Source organism: Apis mellifera, linkage group LG5 (genome assembly GCF_003254395.2).
Source record: "Apis mellifera strain DH4 linkage group LG5, Amel_HAv3.1, whole genome shotgun sequence".
NCBI lineage: Eukaryota > Metazoa > Arthropoda > Insecta > Hymenoptera > Apidae > Apis > Apis mellifera.
Window position 1 is genome coordinate 13,644,772 of NC_037642.1, and position 22,147 is coordinate 13,666,918.

Genomic DNA, 22,147 nt, shown 5'->3' on the forward strand with positions numbered 1-22,147 from the left:
CGATAAATTTTAAATAATTTGACGAATGTAGATAAAATTAAGAAATCTTTAAAATATTAAGCAACTCTTAAATATCATCTTATATTCATCGCCATTAAAACGAACAAAATAATACTTGAAATTTTTACGATGAAGAAAAAATAAACAATTATAAATGAAAAGAAAGAGTTTGAAAATGGAAAAAAAAGAAAAGAATGCGAATTAGTAAGTAGTTTGCTCATCGTCGAGGATGACAAAGAGTGAAGTTAAATCGAACAGAGAGAAAGTACGCATGCGCGGTAAATCATTCCATGGCAAGGTGGCGGCCAGTCGCGCGCTCCTGAAACGCAGTTTCCGCGAATCGGTGCTTGACGAAAAAAGTGTGCGTGAACCGCGTGCTACCGCAATCGAAATGTCGATCAAACTACGGATCGTTCGTTCGCCAAACAACCTGTTGTTTAAATGAAAATAAAAGGTGAGAGGAAAGTTTTATCCAACAATTTATGCGATTCTTTCTTTCGTTCATCGTCTTATTAATTATTCCATTCGTCTCGAAGACGAACACCTGTCAAACGTATTCGCGTTTTTTTTTTTTTTTCGTTTTCTGAATGAAAGATCTATCACTCTTCGTAACAATTGTCTTATTCTTTTTTTCTTGTATTTTTGAATACAAGAAATTCTCCTTAGTTTCAACAAAACGAATAGTGCATGAATTATTTCGAATTTCGATCGAATAATCCAGCAATATTAAAATATCTCTCTTGCGTAATAAATAATTAAATAAATTTATCGTACGTCATATTTATAAACGATTCAATATTTATTTATCGGTTCGTCGAAAATTAAAATTCCACAATGGTTTTTTTGTAATAATGATTTTATAAGTGAAACATAAATAATATTTCACTCTATGTTACATAAGTAAAATTTATTTTCCGAATCGATTTTCTCTTTAATAAAGGATAGATATTGTTCGAAAAAAAAAAAATAGAAGAAATAAAAATTTTGAATTTTGAAAATATCAAGAAGTGTGATAGATGTACGAGTAAAAGTAGGGGAGGAGGGAACGATCCTGACCACTATAATCCAACAACCAGTCGGGGGCCATGACCACGTTGCGACAAGGTAACCGCAATTAACTCGATCGATATATTAACGGAACGATTTGAAATCCTAACTGTTTCCGATTCGTTTGCAACAACAGCTATCGAGAACATGTTAAACGTTAAACGTACATACGTGTGTAGGTATAGATGGATGTGTGTATCTACATATTTCTAATGCAAAATAGCCGAGATACAGTGTCAATCGATTCATCATCGACATAAATGTTCAATGTGCAGTCCCGATGTTAGGAATCCCAATAACATACAAAACAAAAGAAAGAAGAATCGAAGGAAAGATCAGCATTTCGTTTTGCGCAAGGACGTTCGGAATATACGAAGGCAAACGTGACGAAACTGGTAATGTTGTGTTGTGGTACAAAGATCAGTGTGAAAGATTTTATTCGAAATTATAATATAACAGTCGAAATAATGGTGGAGCATCTTCGTTTTTGACGATTAAAAATCACGTTAATCAAAAGGTTTTTATTATTACATCGATAATATTAAAGAACGCAAAATAAAATATATTCCACAAATTATCGATAATCGATAAATTGCATCGATCGCTTACTCGTTTCGCGAGTTAATATTTTTAACATTCGTCTCATCCTCGTAGAATAAATAATCAATCATGGATGATTTCGTTGATCGTTTTCCGTAGGTAGTTGTTACGAGGTCATATGAATCAAAAAGATTCAGGATATCTCTAACGTACAAGAGACTATACATGGAGATTTCGAGATGGCCTCTGTCGATATACGCCTTCTCTAAAAGAACGAGTGGAATCAAGGTATCCATATGATTCGAAAATATGATTGCGACAAATCACGTATGTAATTAGAATTACATTTGATGATCGAACGATGATTTTAATAGTACGCGTTAAATTAACGGTAAATTAATTTTCATACTTTTTGCCGAAATATCGATGCATTCGTCGATGTTTTGTCGTGTTGATTCGAATCGCAAACATGACGTCTCCGTAGCTCGTAATATGGAATTCTGTTTTCGGCGACGAACAGTGGCGACGAGAAACGACATTGACGATGGTCGAAACTTCTTTTGTTGGTATTGAAAAAGACGTGGGAAGAGAGGAGAGCAGATCGATGAACACATACATACTTACTTAGCTTTGCGTATTCGTACGCGAAAGAGAACGAGAACAAGAACAAGAATGAAAGACAGAGAGAAGAAGCGAGGTCAACAAGGTACCCGATATGGTATCCTACGAGCGTCGAGAGTGTTATTTTATGTATATCTATGCCTAAATATACACCAACACACGTAAATTCGTGCATGCATACGTAAGATCGTCTCTAATATATGCAATCAATTATACGTAATTTTACGTCGGATTTTACGTTCAAAGTTTTGTCATCGTTTCGTTTTGACCGAATTCCATCCAATATTTTTCAAATTTTATTTCGAATTTTCATTTATTTAAATCATTAGAATCAAATGACTGGAACATGTATAACACGCGTATTAATTATAACGCAGTTGTATCAACTCGAGGGAATTGGAAATACAGGATACTTTCGATGCTTTATTTTTCCTCGAAAAACATTTTGAAAGGTTTTCGAAAATTCGCGATCGCGAACGAAATCGAAACGAAATCAAAATCGAAATGACCCGTTCGTTCGATTCTTCTTTTTTTTTCCTTCTTTTCTCCTTATTTCAATAAATCGAATCGCGGCCTTCCCAAGATGGCTAGTGCCACTGTAAATGCAGGCACGCAAGTGCGAACTTCGAGGTCGTCGGTAGGTACGATTACAGGAAGCACCAATGACTTAGTACGGCTGCAGCAAGGCGTACCAGCATGAATCACTTTTACCAGCCTCTACCACTCACGATATATTCGGAAACGTGTTCGCGAATCGTATTTACTTACAATTAGAAGCATATTCGTTCTCGTTGATTTTCTTTTTTATTTTATCGTTCTCTCCTTTCGTTCACATCGCTCGAAATATATATATCGAGCTATGTACGCATATGCATGAACTTGCGCGCGTATAGCTCTTTTTTTTTCACAATCGACTAACTTCTCCCCGATCGTACGTGGAAAGAAAATTTGTTTTCACGTTATTACTTGCTTGCAAAAGAGTGATCGATGCCAAACTCCCTAATCACGCGTTACAAGCCCTTAATAATGTACGTACATACGTACATACATGTGTATTCGAGAATCTATTTTTAAACATGACTAGAAAGAGAGAAAGAGAGAGAGAGAAATATGCGCGTGCATACGATGACGCAATTCTATGGGTCTTTCCCCTACATTTCCCTCTCTCCAGTTCTTTCTCTTTCGTCCTTTCACTCTTACTCTTTCGTGCTTCTTCATCTCTTTTCTCTTTGTTGCTTCTCTCTCTCTCTCTCTCTCTCTCCCTCCTCCCTCTTACTTCTCTACAATTGTTCCTCCTTTTTATATGTTCTCTCCTCCAATGTATTCCTATATTCGTGAATACACGAGATTATTTTTCGATTATATCGATTAAATCTCGTCGAATAAATTTCGATATATCTTGATATTTGTGTAATATTTATCATTATCGATATTTTTTTAAAAATTGAATATGCTCCTTAAAAGTATACAAGATGTATATATTTCTCTCTCCCTCCTCTTTCTCTCTCTCTCTTTTTCAGCTACCAACGATCTCACTCGTACAAGCTTAAGTATGTGATACGCATAGAAAATAGTATGACACATTGACTTTCAATCAAGACCTTGTTCTAACTTCATTCGTTTTATTTCACGTTAGGAAAAAGAGAAATGTAAAATCGAAATAGCGAAGATATATACGTGAGTACGTTATGAATTTACATATGTATATTTTTTTCAAGCGATGATGACTTGTTAAAAATCGATCCGTAAATACAACGATAGACACGAAAGATACTTTGTTTTAAATATCAACGACCGAAAAAATTATTATATTTATACGTATTTAATATTATATATATATATCGATATATATTATTATTATTATTATTATTATATAATAAGAAAATATCGAAAATATCATAATCACGTTTTCGTTTGTTTCAGATTCGGGGCGGAGCATTTTCCAAATGCTGTCAATATGGATTCCCACGTTGGTCTCGACTATATCGTGGATAATCCTGATTACTGCGTCAAGCTTGCCTCGGGTAAAATTATTCAACGTTCTCGATAGCTCGAATGTCGGGTAACCGGCTCCGATTGCATCCTATTAATCGCGTATCTCGTTAAATTTCAGCCTTGGACACCGCTTGTCCCTCGGTGAAGAAGCAAGTGGTAGAATTGCTTTCGGCGTTGTGTGTTTATAGCCAGGATGGAAGGCAGAGGGCTATCGATACTCTTCACGCGTATCAGGTGATCGAACTTGAGTAACAAATTCGAATATATATATATATAAAAGGATCGTTGATTTCGTTCGTTTGTTTTTTTTTTTTTTTTCGTTCGTTCGCAAGAGCAATAAAATTATTACCGCAAAAAAAGAGTTGGAATTTTTATCGCAGAGGTATAAGGTAGCGTTTATAAACGCAAGGTTGTTGTATATCCGTTCGATACTTAACGCAGAAAGCGAGCCCGCATGCTAAGCTTGCGTAAAAGTCACAGTTCAAGGTCTTCCTTCGCAAACAAAAGAACAATATACCGATATATCATTGAGTTGGAAACCTCCATTCGCGACACCACTAGCCTATCTATGCTACGGTATACTCTGCGTCCCACCGAGTTACCACGTTATGCCATCGCCGCACTTTTTCCTCCGTTAAATTACTTCGCTTTCTAATCTTATCTCTACGCGAGTCGTCGCAATGTCAAAACTAATGGGCACGCGAGCGCGTTCCTGCGCCTGCGTTGTTGTCGTTCGAACGGGCAGAAGTACAAGGGTATTAACCGAACGAAAACACGAATTTTCAGAAGCGAAAAAATGAACGATATCGTTTGCGAATCGTGGTAGAGGAATTGCAAAACGCAACCGGAGAAGATTATAGGACCGCGTTATTGGCGTTTATTAATTGTTTGGTCATCTCCACCCCGGTGCTGAAGGATCGCATAAGAATTCGCAACGAGTTCATCGGTTGGTATTCGAATCTGAACGTATATGCTATATGTAGGATAGGAGAAAGACAAGGATAACGCATGTTTATTTCGTTCGCAGGTTTGAAGCTCCTTCCGATTTTGAACGAGCTGCGGTGAGTACCCTACGACGACCTGGATTTATGAAATTAACTGATTAACACCTTAACATCGTTGAATAATAAATAATAATGAATGTTACGAAAGGGCGCTTTATTGTACCCACACCTTTTCATTCGCACCCAATGCAACGTTTAATAAATCGTTGTACGCAACTAGCCAGAATTATTTAAACTCTCGGACTCCATCCGAGGAACGATTGACTAACTAAAAGTAGGCATTCCGTCCAGCCTGCGCGATGTAAGGCTATTGCATGCACTAATCTAATCATCGCGTTTGTTCATCCGACGCTCGATCGGTATATCTTGCCGCATCCATACCGATCGTTCTCTCGTTTCCTCTCGTTTTCATACATCGTTACATTCGCGTTACGTTCAGAGATGATCGTTGCTATATTCAGCTATATCTTTCCGTTTCCATCTGTCGCGTAATAAACGTTACAATATCGATCGACGCGAGAGCGAAAACGAAAGTTGTAAAAACGCGATAAAAACCACGCGGATTGGAACTACGAGTATTCGCGTCGAATCACGATACGCGAATCTCTCTCGGCTTTTGTCTTTTCTGTTTAGAGAGTGTCTCTCTGCGAGTCTACAGGAATAGTACGATCTGTCATTCCTTCGCGGGATGACGGACGAGCAAACTATTCTTGATCGAGCAAAACCAGTCGCACAAGTCGCTTTAAATATCGTTCGAAATATACATCTATAAATGGAGATTTATGACGAAAAAAGAATCGATATTCTCGATCGATCAAACGTCGCTTATTCGAGCATCGTCTTTTTTCTCCGTTCATCGTACTTGCTTTGTTTCCAAATTTTTCCTCGTTGAAAAAAAAAATATAATCGGGGGAAAAATATAATCGCGACGAGAAAACGAGAAAACGACGAAAACGATAGAAGAATTTTTTTTCGAATTGCTGGTCGGAACGATCGAAACGATTATCTCGGAGGAAAGAAAGCGAAAAGGAAGCGAGGTGGGAAATGGCGCGCGAAACGGTGAAGAACAAGGGTAAAAAAGGAGGAACCGAAATACATAGGTGACTCGAAGGGAGAGAGAGAAAAGCCCGAATTAACTCTACGCCGCGAGTAAACTCGTGTCGCGATGAGGCGCAAGCTATAGGCTGCAACTTACCAGAGTATTAAACTGGAACGAGTGCGACGGGACGCGCCATTTCTCCATTCGTTTCGATATTTACACGCACATTCGTTCGAATTGTTCGAGATTTTCTAATTTTTTTTTTTTCTTCTTTTTCTATTCCCTATATTTATGCATATACGACTCTCGAAAGAAAATATATCGGTTGTAAGTGAGAAATATTTTAACGAACCTGTTCCACGAACAGGTTGAATCTAATTTGAATATAAGAATATAAAATGGTGTTTTCCGTGTAAAGTGGTATTTCCATTCCATACAGTGACGTATATCGAGAGTGTGAAATCGAAGAGAGAGAAAAAATCATCGTGTTCGAAACGCAATCGAAGCTCATGTTGATCACGCCGAGAATCGAGCAAAGTACGACGGATACTCAAATTCGTAATTCGTTTACGTTTAAATGCTTACTCGGTCGAAGAAAAATAACGAATTTTCGCTCCACTCGACACGCAAATCGTTCCTCATTTTTGTCGTCAAGTTTAACTCGTACGTATAATATATATATATATATATATATTATACGTATATATATATATATATAATGCTTATTTCCACCGTAAGAGAATAAAGCTAGGAATTACGTTCGACGGATTACACCTCTCGAAAGAAATTGTTTCGAAAGATTCTGGTTCGAAAGGGTGATTTGACGACGGAAACGGGAGAATCGATCAGAAAGGGAAATATAGGTAGGATAGAGATGGAAATATAGAAATTCCGGAGGAAACACGCGTGTCGAGCGGGACGAAAATAGAATCGAACACCTACCTACCTAAGGGCTTAAAATGTACCCGGATCAGGAAGATGAGGATTTTCTTGCAGGAAAAGCCACGCGCCGGATCTGAGGGTGCAGCTCGACGTTTTCGACGATCAGCGGGAGGCTGACGAGGAATTATCGAATCACGGACCGCCCGGGATCGATCTTTCTTCCCACGTGGACGTTTTTTACGCGATATTTGGACAAGTAAGGATCCGAAGATGGTCGAATTTATTGGATTCGTTTCTTTTTTTTTTCCTTTTTCTACCTTAGATCGCAGACACCCCCCAAGAGATACCATTTCTGAGCATACTTCAACATCTGTTGCGGCTCGATCCGAAAGACGCCGCAAGCGATTTGGCGTGGGACACGGCGGAAACGTTGGTCCACAGAGCGACCCTGTTGGAGAATCGAGAAGACGCTACCAAGCTGTTGCGTTCGCCTAGCCTTCAGGTAGGCCGTCTAAAATAATATCCTTGGAGCTTGATCGATAAACAAGGATTGGATTCGACTTCGATGTTCGATGTTCCAGGCGAATCTGTGCTGCCACTGTCGGGCCACCGATCAGACGTGCGGGGCATCGCGAAAAGCGTCGTTATCGGTGAACAACTCGACGCCGGCACCGGTGCCGCCTCTACCGCCCCCGCCCCCCCCGCCCGCCCCCTCCGCGGATCAGTCGAGTCGAAACCAAAGCAATTCTTTCTTTCAACCACCGCCCCCACCTCCCCCGTTTCTTGCCGGGGACGCGACGCGTGCCGATGCATCGATGGAACCACCGCCGATCCCACCGCCGTTGCACGTGCTGCCTATCGCCCGAGTGCCCACCCCCGAGCCGCCCAACAATCACGCGAGGCTGCTGCCGCAACAGGAAATACCCACCCCCAAGGCAAAAATGAAAACCATCAATTGGAACAAGATACCTAATCACAAGGTGATCCCCATCATTTTCTTTCTCTCCTTTCTTCTTTGCTCTTTCTTTCTTTCTTTATTTCCTTTTTTGTTTCTTTTTTCTTTTCTTCTTTCTTTCCTTTCCTTCTTTTTTATTTTTTTCTTTGCTTCTTTCTTTCTTTCTTTTCTTCTTTCCTTCTTTTTCTTATTTCTTTCTTTTCTTCTTTGTTTTTTCTTTCTTTATTTCCTTCCTTTTTTTTTCTTTTTTTCTTTTCTTCTTTCTTTCTTTTTTTCTTTCCTTCTTTCTTTCTTTTCTTCTTTGTTTCTTTTTTTCTTTTCTTTTTTCTTTCTTTCTTTTTTCTTTTTTCCTTCTTTGTTTCTTTTTTTCTTTTCTTCTTTCTTTCTTTCCTTTTTTATTTCTTTTTTTTCTTCTTTCTTTCATTCTTTTCTTCTTTTTCTTATTTCTTTCTTTTCTTTTTTGTTTTTTCTTTTTTTATTTTCTTCCTTCTTAATTTCTTTTTTTTTCTTTTCTTCTTTCTTTCCTTTTTTCTTTCCTTCTTTCTTTCCTTCTTTCTTTCTTTTCTTCTTTCCTTTTTTCTTTTCTTCTTTCTTTCCTTTCTTCTTTGTTTGTTTATTTGTTTATTTCTTTCTTTATTCGTTTCTTTCTTTTCTTCTTTATTTCTTTCTTTTTTCCCCTCTTTCTTTTCTTCTTTCTTTCTTTATCTGTTCTTTTCTTTTCTTCTTTCTTTCTTTCTTCCCTTCGTTCTTTCTTTTTTTCCTTTCTTCTTTCTTTCCTTTCTTCTTTGTTTGTTTATTTGTTTCTTTCTTTTTTTTCTTTCTTCTTTTCTTTTTTCCTTTTTTCTTTCTTTCCTTCTTTCCTTCTTTTTTATCTCCTTTTCTTCTTTCTATCTTTCTTTTTTCTTTCTTCCTTTCTTTTTTCCTGTCCTTTCTTTTCTTCTTTCTTTCTTTCTTTCTTTTCTTTTTTCTTTCCTTTCTTCTTTGTTTGTTTCTTTCTTTCTTTCTTTGACGAGAATTCGATTCTGACTGCTTCCGTTGCAGGTGATCGGGAAGCGCAACATTTGGTCCCTGGTAGCCGACGAGCACCAAAACTCTCCTATGGCGGATATAGATTGGGCGGAAATGGAGGGTCTCTTTTGTCAACAAGTACCTCCCGTGTTACCAGCCACCTCCTGCTCCTCCCACGGAACCAACTCGGACGCCGAGAAACGAAGAAGGGAACCGACCGAGGTATACGCTTCTTCCATCTCCTGATCTCTCCATCCCCTCTCATCATCTCCCCTCTTGTCATTTCAGATCGCTCTCCTCGATGGAAAGAGAAGTTTGAACGTCAATATATTTTTAAAACAATTTCGAAGGTAAGTAAGGGTGCCAGGTCTTACCTTAGATCATTCATTCACATTTAGAAATTCCATTATTAATTAAAAATTTAAATTTAAAATCTATTCTAATTAAATTTTAATATGGCAGAATTTAAGTGCATTGAATTTAAGATTCAAATATAAAGTTTACAAACTTTTATCAAAATAAATTTAATAAAGCAAAAATAGTTTGCATTGAATTAAGATTGAATCTTAAAGAAAAATCTTTTATTAAAATTAATAAATTGATATAATATTAATAAAATATTATTTATTAAAATTTCCACATGATTTATATTTATATTCCAAGAATCAAATTCATATTATGCTAATAATTTAATTTCATTTCATAATAATTATTATTATAATTTCAACATTAACTGTTTATTATTATTTTAGACTTATTTTTAAATAAATTCTCAAATTTATTTTTATTAAAAAAAAATCATAATATTGAAATTATTTGAACAATTATCCTAATTATCATTTTATTAATTATTTGTTTTTCTTCATTAAAAATTTTATATTTAATTGATGAAATTGTAAATCCTTTCTTTTCAATTAAACCAATTGATATTGATTATATGAATATCCAGAATTTAATAATATTGAATTTGATTCATATATATTCCTTATCAATCCTCTGATCGATGATCGAATCGAGAAACTTGATTTTTTCAGCTCGAACGAGGATATCATCCGGCTGATAAAGGATGGGAGCCACGACGAGATCGGGGCCGAGAAGTTGCGCGGCCTTTTGAAAATTTTGCCCGAGGTGGACGAGCTGGAGATGCTCAAGAGCTTCGACGGCGACAAGTCGAAGCTAGGAAACGCCGAGAAATTCTTCCTTCAACTCGTTCAAGTGCCAAAGTACGATTCTCTTCCAACTCCTCCCTCCTCCTTAATTACTATAAACAATGACATTTAAAATTTTAAAATTTCCCCCAGTTACAAACTGCGTATAGAGTGCATGCTGTTGAAGGAGGAATTCGCTGCCAATATGAGCTACTTGGAACCGAGCATCAACTCCATGATTCTGGCGGGCGAAGATCTGATGACCAACAAACCTCTTCAAGAAGTGTTGTACATGGTCCTGGTTACTGGAAACTTTCTCAATTCGGTACGGATTCGTCGTGGAGAAACACTGAAATCCGTGGAAAAATGAATTAATAATTAATAAATAATTATATAATATATAATATATAATATAATATAATATATAATAATATAAAATATAATAATATAATAATATAATAATATATTCGTGGAAAAATGAATTAATAATTAATAAATAATTATGTAATATATAATAATTAATAAATAAATGTCGTAGGGTGGTTACGCTGGCAACGCTGCGGGGGTAAAATTGTCCTCTTTGCAAAAATTGACCGAGATTCGAGCCAATAAACCAGGAATGAATCTCATACATTACGTCGCTCTGGTAACGTATCCGACACGTTTGTACATAACCTCTCTTAATCCACTTGTTGTTCCTTGTTCTCGAACGTTCGTTTCTTCCGTTTTACGCAGCAAGCCGAAAGGAAGAGGAAGGATTTGTTGGATTTCGCGAAGAACATGACTACGTTGGAGGCAGCCACGAAGTAAGTCGTTGCGAGAAAACACTCGTTCACTCGATTTCCAAAACGATATCTAAAACAACGTTTCTCTCTTTCATCCTTCCTTGCCTCTATGTTCTCGATGCGAAGGAGCACAACCGAACAGTTGAGCAACGAATTCAACGCACTCGACACAAAGATAAAAAAGATCAAGGCGCAGATTAATTTCCCTTCGACCGAAACCGACATACAGAAACAGATGGCACAATTTTTACAGGTCCGTTAAAACTTGACTTTTTAAATTTTAACTTTATGAGTCTATTGAAAAATGAAACCGAGAGAAGAGGAAAAATTTGAACGGATACGAGAAAATTCTATTCGTATCTCTGAGCGTTCTTTTCACTCGGTTGTAGATCGCGGAACAAGAGATGAATCAGTTGAAACGAGACATGGAAGAACTGGAAACGTTAAGGCGATCGCTCGCCGAATTTTTCTGCGAGGACGGTAACACGTTCAAAATTGAGGAGTGTTTCAAGATATTCCATCAATTTTGCCTGAAATTCAATCAGGCCGTCGCGGAGAATGAAAGACGTAGAATTCAAGAGGAACAGGTATTGGCAAGGCGCAAGCAACGAGAGGAACAACTTTTGGCTAAAAAACGATTATGTGCGTCTCAAAGCAAAATTAGGTTAAGTGAAACGGTATACTTCATATTTTATATATATGTATATACATATTACAGTGACCAACAACCAACAAATCGAGGCGCCAATCTCTGAATCCGAATGCAATTTAATCAATTACGATCCTTTCGATTTTGCTACCGGCTTACCTCAAAGGAATTACAGTCGTAGCGACGTCAAGGTATATTAATTTTCGCGTTATCCCTTATTTTCTATCCCTCTTCTTAACCTCTTTCCTCTTCGATTTTTCAGATGAAAAGACTGCAAAACGGTATCGTCACTTCTGACGAAGATGTCTCGATAACCGGATCACCCAATATCCGACGACGTTTGGGCTCTTGTTCAGGTGGGATCGTCGATCAACAATCTACCAAAGAAGAGATATACTCACCGGGTACGCGTGACGCGAAAGCGCGAATCGTTCTCCCTTCCTCCTTAAAAATCGTTATTACAAATTGTTTCCCACAGATGTCACGCCAAACGGCACTCTTCGACGCCGTCGAAGTCGGATACCTTGCGAGGACGACGACGGTAATTTAATGGACTTTTTGAGAACGTCGGGGCAAGACGGTACACGCGAGAGAAAATCATGGGGCAGTTTAGGTATACGATCGAGATTATCTTTACTTCACGCTCTTTGTGTAAAATTCTATCGCGAGAAATTCTCTTTTAGATCGTTCGTGGGCGAGAAGGGCTCGGGGACAATCTCGAAGAAGCGATCTGTTGAACGCAGACTTTTCCATCGATCGCGAGAGACCTAATTCTCCGTCCCCCTTGATCGAGAGCAAACCTTTCTTACAAGAAGAAGAAGCCAAGTCTACAGGGTAAACGACTCGAATATATTTATGTATATACGCGGTATACGTTGTGTTAATACGCACGCGTCGAACAGGAAAGCATGGCGGCAAAAAATTGAGGCGTGGTTGTCGGAGAATGAAAAAGAAGATCGGGCAGGGGAAGAGCTTCAAAGGAAGGCGAGACAATTGCATCACGCGAATCGACGATCTTACGAAGACTCTGGTAAATATTGAAACGAAATTTCAATATTTGAAATTTCTTCCTCAAGATTCTAACCTAACTTTTTTGACGCGAGTAGAGAGCGAAGGCAAGACGAACGCTCAGATCGAGGCCAATCCCACGCGCGATGCTTATTCGGAAGTTTACGACTGGCGTCCGTCCGTCGAGAAGACAGACGTGATACGCACGATGGAGGCTATCGAAGGTAATATCCGTCGTTGTTCTCACATTTTTTTTTCCAAATTCAAATTCGTTCTCGTTCCAGAGGCTGAAACGCATCCATCGCAAAAGGATAAATCTCCTTGGCGAAAATCCAGCCTAAACGTACCAAACAGCATGGAAGAGACTGATCCGCGTTATTCCCGTAGGCTAAGATCGAGACTGAGCGCGGAGAACGTTTTATCCTCTTCGAGCACGTTGCAGGTACGTTGAATCGCATTTCTTTTTTCACGAGAGAACGGAAATTCTATCCTTCTCGAGTCGATTTTCACTTTTCCCGCCTTTTTTGCAGTCCATCAAAGAGGAAGAGAGAAAGAAGAACAAGATCAACGATGCCGCGAATAATCCAACCTCTCAGGACGAATTAACGATCTATCTGCGACAACCTTACGGCGAGCCCCAACTCGCCGGCTCGAGGAGATTTCCTTCCAAGCTGAAAAAAGGCGCGGATGAGGAAAAGATGATCGACAAGATAGAGATCGATTCCGATAATATAGAAACACCGCCGGCTACTAGAAAACTATTCAGCCCGCCGAGAGAGGTGAAACCGGTCGAGAGGGAGCCGTGCAAAAGGGAACGTTGCAACGGTTTCTTTCAAACCAGAGATTTCAAGAACGCGACGGGAAAAAGTGTAAATAATAACGCCGATTTCGGGACAGGTAAGGTCATCAACATCTTGTGGATACCTTTTTTACAAATCTCTTCCCAAATCGAAATTCTCATTGATTATCGTTTCAGGTAATTTCGATCGTTATTCGTCGGCGAGGAGAACGCGAAGGTACAAAAAGAATCAAGAGAACGGCGCGGAGAAAGAGTCGAAGCATGAGGTGATCGACGCCGATTCGTTCGGGGAGAAACCGGCCGAACGTCCGCACACGCTTCCGTTGTCGGAGGAAGAGGGGCGAGGGAAATGTTGCCAAACGTCGCCCGTTTGGCAAGAGAAATCGAAACGGCAAGATACGTCGAATTTGTTCGATATAGATACAGCACTGGCGGAGATCGCTCGTTCCGGTGAGGATCTTCAACGATTGTCGCGGCCGTTCACCAATCGAAACTCGAGATTACCGGTTAGCCAACCGTCGGCCGTGATCGCAGTAACGAACACCGTTCTTAGTCCCGTGATGCAAGAATCCAGGCCACGCGAGCCTTCTTTAACCGTTCACGCAGAAAGAGCGGTAACTAGTCGCGAACGGCAGAGAAGTATGATCGATCCTAGTCAGGTGAAAGAGACTATCAGTTTGACCAACAATCCGCCCAGTCAGGTGAACGAAGATCGAAACGTCCCGATCACTTCCCGATCGCGACATCAGCTTGCCGAGGACGAAATCGATCTGGCCGTCGAATCGAACGAGAATATCCATCGCGTCAAACGTTCCGAATCGACGCCGCTTCGAAATCAAAATAAAATGATGCAAGACGCGCCGCGATCCAATCACGACGGCTCTACTTTTCATCCTACCTACGCCTCGTCCCCTCACCTGAACGTCCCTAACTCCACCTCTCACCACTCTTTCTCTTCTCTGCCCCCCACCGGTAAAGTTCGAGATCAAGAGATGAACGACGAGGGTTTCGAGGAGACGCAAAGTTTAGTTTCGGAAACCTTGAGTCAAGAGACGTCCTCTGGAAATTACGAAACGGACACCCATGATTCAACTCGATGCTCGCCGGCCGAATTGCGTTACGGTGGAGTCGATTCAAACAATCCTTCGGTAATGGTTCAACCCGCCATCGATGCCAAATCATTGGGTGACCACAATTCGGCCAATCCGATTGGAGGAAATCCGTTGAAGCCGACAAAAACGTCCGCCGCGCCATCTACGATCAAAGCCAACTCGTTAAAGCACACCGTTGAAAAATCTAGCTTTCTCCCGAAACGAGCCAACAGTTTGAAGCGAGATGTTGGAAAGGCGGAAACTATGCAACGAAATTCGATCTCGACCAACAATAACAACAACAACAATCAAATGAGAAACGAGGTGGAACGTTCGGGATCGAGGAGCAGTCTTCGAAGTTCCCGAAGCTCGTTGAACAGCGCCACGTCTGTGAACACCGTGCGAAACTTAGTACCGAATCACGCACCTCTGCGCACCTACACGTCCGCGATTTGCGCATTGACCAACGATCTGCGAAAGAGTCCATCTCACAATCCGTTGCCGTTGAAGAACAACGAGAAACGTCGTACGAATCCACGTTCCACGACGATAAGCAGAATACCGGCGAGCAGAAGTAGCAGCAGTGGAAGTAGCGTGGGTCCGACGGCGAGAACTGTTCGCAAATCTCTCGGTGTAAGTAATTCCGTGTTCCTCTCGAAGATTTCATCCTCTCCCCTTCCCTTTTCGAGACGAGAAGGAGAGAAAAAAGAAATTTGTTTCGTTTCAGTCGAGCATCGACGCGCAAAAAAGAAACAAGGGAGGACGAGCGATCGCTTCGCGTAGCAGCAGCAGCGGAAGCGGCAGCAGCGTGGGACCGTTATCCGCTCCGTTGAATCGCGTCAACGTTGAAAAAGCGGCGACGCCTTCGGCTACCAAAAGTAAATTGATCCATCCGAGAGCCGGGGCCAAGAATCATAGTTTCATGAGGCCGACCGCAGCGAGCGTGAACAAAGGTTCCATACCTAATTTGCCGAGGAGCATCAAAAGTTTGGTTAAGTGAAGTGACGTGTGAAAGAAGAGGGGGGGGGGGAAGAAAGGCTATAGTTTGTTAACGGATTGCTGTAGCTTTATATGTATACATATGTACATATCGTTACCGTTTTTTTTTTTTCTTTTATTCTCAAAGAGTTAATATTCAATGGGATATCCCTTGATTTTTAAATCGTTGATAGTTTGACATAGTTCAGATTGACAAAAAGAAAAGCATGCATCGATTTTTACTTTGAAAAAGACATCGTTTTAAAGGGCATTTAATATACAATCGTGTTAAGATCGTTTCGAATTCGTATTTCGTTGGAAAATATACGTATATCGAGCATTTATTCGAAGAAGAAGAAAAAGAACGTTTGATCGTGATTACGTTGATCATTTTGAACGGATTCATTCGAAAATGAGAACGATCGAAAAATCAAAGAAAAGCGTCACGCTTCGAAACTCGAATACCACGTTCGTTAAAGTGCAAGTATACTTACTTACTTCATAGTTCATAGTTTGAAACATTGTTGAATTACGAGCAACGAAACAATGCAAAAATATAACTTATAATCATCTGTATCGACCGTGTATTTTGTGAAAGCTGGCGCGAAACGTCCTATAATTTATGATATTCTAGCTAACGTACCGATGATAAAATTGCATGCGCATATAATCAAACAGAAATTTACTAATAATTAATCTCGCTCGCGCGAATGTTGCCGATAACGAATAATAAATAAACGTTGCAAATAACATAATTGTTCGAAAAAGAAAAAAAAAAAAAAAAAAAAGATTTTAATACTTCTAAGAGGGGAAAAGAATTTTTTTAAAATTCTTTAATAACGATTAATCGAACTAATAAAAACTCTGAAAGATTTTTTTTATCAAATTTTTGTTAAAATTGCTCGAAATAAGGGGAATGGGGAAAGAATTCATTTTACCAGTGAATTTTCATTTTGGAAAGGTAATTTATCCCAGTAGTAACAAATCGTACAAACGAGTATCGTCGAAACAAATATAAAAAATTGCGCCTCGATCTTCCATATATTATTCTAACCTATTCATTCTACTTGCTACGTATTATTCGATATAACATTGGTTAAATAATAAACGCGTCTAAATCGGTATTCGAGATCGTCTATATGATATTCTTGTACAACAACGTTATATTATTGAAAAAAAAAAAAATCGAAAAATTTAAATATTACATCTATCCTCGTAAATTCTGTACAATGCACAGACCGTTATATCCAATACGATAAATAATTCGTCTTGAACAATTATTATTATTTAACGATAATGTAAAATTAGGTAACGAGATAAAGCTAAACTTGCAAGGATTTCAAGATGAACGATCTCAAGAACGATCTCAAGAACGATCGCGGAAACCGAGGGAGACCGGGCCTTTTGGCGCGAGAATAAATTCAAATTGCAGATCGAGCTCTTCCTCCACGATGATCTCGAATTCCCGTATAATCTGCAAGTAAAAAGAATAATTAACGCGTGTGTGTGTGTGTGTGTATACATATAAATATATCTGACAAATCCAACAGGATAAAAACCTTGGCCAAAATAAGCTGCAACGCGAGATCGACGAATCGTTTGCCCGGACATATTCTCCTTCCAGCGCCGAATGGCGCGACCAGCAACGGGGAGTGGGGAGTGGTGGGTGTCGTCCATCTCTCGGGCAAGTATTTCTTCGCGTCTTTGAAATTCTCCTCGTTCAAACCTGCTATCCAAGTGTGTAAAAGGACTACGGTCTATACGGGGGATAAGGGAGGGGGGAGGAGGAGAAATAATTAACACGTGATCGCACGGCTTAGGAGAGGATTGCAATTGTTACTTACTCCCGCTGTCAATCGATAACCGCTCAGCTCGATAGGCTCGTCCAATATGCGCGCGATGCAGGTTGTCGTTGGGATCAATCTGGACGAGATGAAAAGATTTAAGAAAAAAAGTTAGAAAGAAATCGAAAGAAAAAAGGGTTTCTACCGTAGAGATTCGGTGATGCAGGCGCGCAGATACTTGGCTTTTCGTAGATTGTCTATAGTCAAGTCGCAGCCGGCCGGTGCCAACGCGTAAGTCTCCTCGTAGAGTTTGTTTTGCACGGTTGGATTACGCCCGATCAAGTCGAACAGGAATACCAAAGTGTTTCCGAGCTGTGAGAAGTGAAGAAAAAGAGAAGTGAAATAGTTGGTGACTAGTGAGAGATCGATGAGGGAAGAGAGAAGTGAAATAGTGGAATTGGAATAATTATTTCGTGTACCGTGTGTATACCGGCCGCTATGAAATCGACAATGGCCGCTTTCTTGTCCCGTATATCGAGGTTCTTTTGTCTGAGAATGGATTGAAAAATGGCCTCCACCGACTCGTCTTTCGCGTCGTCTCGTTTCTCCTGTATAGTGGTCTCGATGATCTCCGAAATGATACTGAAAATTCGCACGACGTCGTATCGTTCGTTGTACACAACTGAGCGTCGCGAGTGTCGCAAACGAATTTTCAACCCGTTCGATACCTGTCCAAACATACTTGTATATAGCGTCCTCGCTCTCTATCAGCTGCTTGTACGCACAGGTCGGTAACAATTTCCAAAGCGGCAATCCGTAAAATGCGTCCCGCGAGGCGGTGAAGTGTATCCTCACGGCTTCCGCCAGTCTCGTCGCGAGCTCGCTGCTCGAGTCTGGTTTTAAGAAGCCGAGGTGTCGACCCAGGATCAATGTGCATGTGCCTAAAGACCGAGAAAAACGGATAAAATCGATAAAACTATATTGAAGTTGGGGGGAGGGGGGTTAAATCTTACTCTCCAATCCCATTTTATAGGCGAGCTCTTCGAAACCTGTCACTTTGTATCCGACTCTTTGACGACGGATCAACTCGATGAACGAATCTGCGACGATATTCAGTGCCGGGAAAAAGCCAAGGACCGTACTGGCGGCCGTCAATTCCGACGTGAGAGCTACCCGAAGATCGTGCCATGTTTGTCCTTGTCTATCGAATTGTGTATACATATATATATATGTACGTCGGTATTCGTCGGTTCGTGTCTCAACTTAATTAAGAAAAATTGTTGCTCACTCGTTGACTAAACCGAGATTCGTGTAACGATCCCGGCGTGTCCGTCGATAATGCGATATAACCTCTTGCGGGGGGCGAAGCGGATACCTGGAGTTACGGCGGATGATAGTCTCGATATCCTGACGGGAGAAGACAGAGATCATTGGAAAATTCCATAACGCTTCTTCTTTACACAACGCGCCATACCGTTGGTTCAAATCTATTCTTGAATCAGAAATAATCCGCCATTTTAAAATATGCGTCTTATATTCATTCCACGTAGCAAATTTCAAATTTCGTTCATAGGAATAATTAAAGTGAAAGAGAAACCAATGGTAATAAATTTCTTACCTTTGTAAGCGTCGTGAATCTTGTTCAATTTATAGTAACCGATGCAAGAGAATATCCATCTTGTTCCAAAAATCGGTAAAGAAAACGGGCCTGGAACTTTGGATACCGTTTTGAACTTCCCCTCGGCTGGTGCTGTTAACCGTCGCGCAAAAAAAAAAAAAAAAAAATGTAAAACCTTTGGCAAATAATCTAACTTTCTCTATTTCTAAGTCGAGCTATTAATACGTCATAATTTCTCGTATAAGGGGAAGAAGAACGTTAATCTTTGAAGTTTCGAAAAAAAAAAAAGACACGCAAGGTCGATACAAGGTCGCGTCATACGAATTTCGAGCTTACGCTTAATTGGAAAGGGAACGCACGTGAGCGCGCCCTGTTTCGAAATCAAGGTCGTTCGTACACGAAACATCTTCTTTTCTTTTTTCTTTCCTTCTTTCTTTTGCCTAACTTGTGTATTCGAATCTATCATTTCATTCGAACGGAAAAAAAAACCTATTCTACTACGCACGGATACATAAAATTACATACTATATACGTATAATGTACTATGCCACGAACAAGTACGATGTACGTGCTTTCCACGTATTTCTTTTCTTCTTAATTATACGTGTAAATATTTCGTTCGAAACGTGTGAAACGTGGTAACAATATTTTTACGGACTTACCGCTAGCTTCGTGAGACGTAGCTGTCCAAAACCACCATGCTGGCCGATGGCTGGTAACGAAGATCAATATCGTCAAAAGAACTGCCGCGATTACTTCGAACCAAGCACTCGAGAGTAACATCTCGAAAAAACTCCTACGAAAATAGGGGAAAAATTCTCCGCTTATCTCCGAATATCTCTTTCTACGATTCGATTTAACGGGAAGGTAAACGAAATCCTTTTATCTTTGCAATACCGATCTTTGACAAACAAGTATACATCGCGTGTATTAAAATTCTCCAAACTTTGTCTCGAAAAAATAATTATTATTTTCGCAGACGTTTCTTATCTGGACAACGATAAAGAGATTATATGAAAAGCGGGTAAACTCGGCATACCGATGCGATATGTTATATATATATATCGTATTTCTTCTCTATTTCACGCACAAATATACCCACGAATATACCGACCGATCAAACCGCGTCTCGTAATATACGAGGAACAAGTAGTGGAGAATCGACGTAAAACTCTTAGATCCAAGATAGGTAGGGGATTCGTTCGACCGGTCTATGGAGAACGATCGCGAAGCAGGGACCTGATAGAGAGAAAGCTTGTTATGCTTCGATCTATAGTATGTAGAAGTAAAGCGCGTGTTATTACTGCTCGCGGAAGGAGCGCGGATCGCGATAAATCCAACTAGCCGTTAGCGAAAAAATGACGCACCACTGCTCCTCCGAGTCCGTTCCAAGTTAACCGTCCCAGTGTTATTTACGGATCGCCGGTTTCTTCTATTTGCAGTAGCTTGATAACGCGTATCGTCACGATGACCCTGCTCTCTCTTTGACTCGCTAATCTCGAAGCTGTTACACGGATCGAAGAGAAAATGACTAAACACACGTCCCTCATCGCGATATAGTGTTTACAATACACACGCGCCGATTTTTTTCCGCTCGTATATGTGTCTCGTCTAACGACCACGCGACCATTATGATCCTTACCAAAATACGTAACTTGACACGGTCGAATTCTTCAAACATAAATATCTTTCTCTCTCTTTTTCTCTCGCATATCATTGTCCAGACATGAAACGAAAATTATTTTCATCGATCGATCGAAATATCGATATTCTATTAACGGTTGTTATAAGATGTTTAAATTTTTAAAACTGGAAAATTATAGTACTTTACTTAAGGACTCTTGTGTTTACTTTTTGTTAACGACATCGCGGTCGGTTAATGCTTAAATAATTTTTCGAATTAAATTTTAAAGATCATACGAAACATCGAACAACGAATCAAAAAGAAACATTACTTCAAATCTTTATTTTCTTTCTTGATACGCGTAACAAAAGTAAGTTGAGAAAACTGAATGCATATTATCTCATCAGCGCGACCTATATGTCGGTCAATTGAATATTTACGTTTGAAAACTTTCGAATAAATAAGTTTATCTATATTAACCGGTATTATCGAAATTACGATCTTAAATTAAATTTAATTTGGAATCGAAATATCAAAATAGATATATCTATGTAGATTTCTTTTCTATGAAACTTACGATTCATCCGATAGATTAGGATGATTATCCCAATATTTTTTTTATTATCTTGCAAAACACGAATATAGATCGATATAATCCGTTCCTATACTATTTTACCGAAAATTAAATTTAACGATTCGATAAAATTAATTAAAATGAGAAATTTATTAGAATAAAATTTATGTGATAAATTAATTTTAAAATAACGATTACAGATTTAAAGAAACGTAAATGTTTTGATTCGTCATAATTGGACTAAGCATTCCCGCGATACAAATGTTAATTAATTATCACTAGGATCACAAGTTCACACGGCTCACATTATTTATTCTAAATATGCGTGTATCCTGTTTTCTTTTAGATTATTTTCGTTCACATAAATTTGAAACAAAAGGACGTATTTTCACTGTCATCAACATTCATGAACATTCATTTCGATGAACCGCTTATAACCGGAAATTCGATGGATTTATTTAAATTCGCGTATTCATATCACAGGTATAGCGATCAACCGGTAGATAAAAACGAGACGTTCTTATACTTACGAAGGGTGCGCGTGGTCTGAAGTACAGTTAAAAAGAGATACCAAACATCGTTGTGTCGTCGTCAAGATGATTGTAATGGTGGCAGTAGCAGTAGTAGTGATGGTGGTGGTAATAGTAGTTGTGGTGGTGGTGGTACAGATGGTAGTGATGGTGGTGATGATAATGATGATGATAATGGTAATCGTGACGGTGATGATGATGATGATAGGCTATGATATATATTATTATACGAGTAGCAGTGGTAAAATCAACTGTTAATCATGACAATATTGATACGAGCAATTTATCATATCAATGAATAATTCCATAATTCTATAATAAAAAAAGAAAGCCAAGTATATTGAAATAAATTTAATTCTTAAAGATTCTCTTCGATAAATGGGGGAACAAGAATTAATCGTCAAGTTCACGTTGAATGAAGAGAAGTAATACAAATGAAACTAATAAATAAACGAGAATAAGGAGGGG

At 39.3% G+C, this 22,147-nt stretch overlaps 3 protein-coding genes across 17 annotated transcripts; 1 reads left to right on the plus strand and 2 right to left on the minus strand.

Moving 5' to 3' along the window:
- Positions 1 to 295: 295 nt before the first annotated feature.
- Positions 296 to 16,337, plus strand: LOC408821. Of its 5 annotated transcripts, none has more exons than XM_016912113.2 (26): positions 296 to 454; positions 4,132 to 4,232; positions 4,322 to 4,437; positions 4,990 to 5,149; positions 5,231 to 5,264; positions 7,243 to 7,384; positions 7,451 to 7,630; positions 7,710 to 8,108; positions 9,125 to 9,313; positions 9,380 to 9,441; positions 10,126 to 10,314; positions 10,393 to 10,564; positions 10,778 to 10,885; positions 10,975 to 11,045; positions 11,151 to 11,277; positions 11,414 to 11,666; positions 11,743 to 11,864; positions 11,936 to 12,077; positions 12,152 to 12,286; positions 12,357 to 12,507; positions 12,576 to 12,703; positions 12,780 to 12,905; positions 12,966 to 13,123; positions 13,212 to 13,578; positions 13,658 to 15,204; positions 15,299 to 16,337. In XM_016912113.2, the coding sequence occupies exons 2-26, from the start codon at positions 4,166 to 4,168 to the stop codon at positions 15,569 to 15,571; spliced, it is 5,418 nt and encodes a 1,805-aa protein (XP_016767602.2). In that variant the 5' UTR covers positions 296 to 454; positions 4,132 to 4,165; the 3' UTR covers positions 15,572 to 16,337. The 5 variants fall into 5 exon arrangements, with proteins under 5 accessions (XP_016767602.2, XP_026296389.1, XP_026296387.1 ...); XM_026440604.1 differs by lacking the exon at positions 296 to 454 and adding an exon at positions 568 to 1,104; XM_026440602.1 differs by lacking the exon at positions 296 to 454 and adding an exon at positions 1,135 to 1,442.
- LOC113218762 lies at positions 1,571 to 2,157 on the minus strand. Its single transcript, XM_026440610.1, has 2 exons — positions 1,997 to 2,157; positions 1,571 to 1,852 (listed from the first exon to the last, which is right to left on the minus strand). Exons 1-2 carry the CDS (start codon positions 2,124 to 2,126, stop codon positions 1,653 to 1,655), a joined length of 330 nt encoding a protein of 109 aa, XP_026296395.1. The 5' UTR covers positions 2,127 to 2,157; the 3' UTR covers positions 1,571 to 1,652.
- A 157-nt stretch (positions 16,338 to 16,494) lies between the features above and the next one.
- On the minus strand, positions 16,495 to 22,016 carry Cyp314a1 (cytochrome P450 314A1). 11 transcript variants are annotated; one of them, XM_006570167.3, is made up of 11 exons: positions 21,455 to 22,016; positions 19,614 to 19,747; positions 18,952 to 19,083; positions 18,622 to 18,820; positions 18,347 to 18,534; positions 18,076 to 18,274; positions 17,813 to 17,975; positions 17,539 to 17,705; positions 17,394 to 17,472; positions 17,109 to 17,306; positions 16,495 to 17,023 (listed from the first exon to the last, which is right to left on the minus strand). In XM_006570167.3, coding segments are annotated over exons 1-11 (1,569 nt in total). In that variant the 5' UTR covers positions 21,457 to 22,016; the 3' UTR covers positions 16,495 to 16,915. The 11 variants fall into 11 exon arrangements, with proteins under 11 accessions (XP_006570230.2, XP_026296309.1, XP_026296306.1 ...); NM_001040257.1 differs by lacking the exon at positions 21,455 to 22,016 and having other exon boundaries at positions 16,916 to 17,023; positions 19,614 to 19,734; XM_026440529.1 differs by lacking the exon at positions 16,495 to 17,023 and having other exon boundaries at positions 17,109 to 17,275.
- Positions 22,017 to 22,147: the final 131 nt, after the last annotated feature.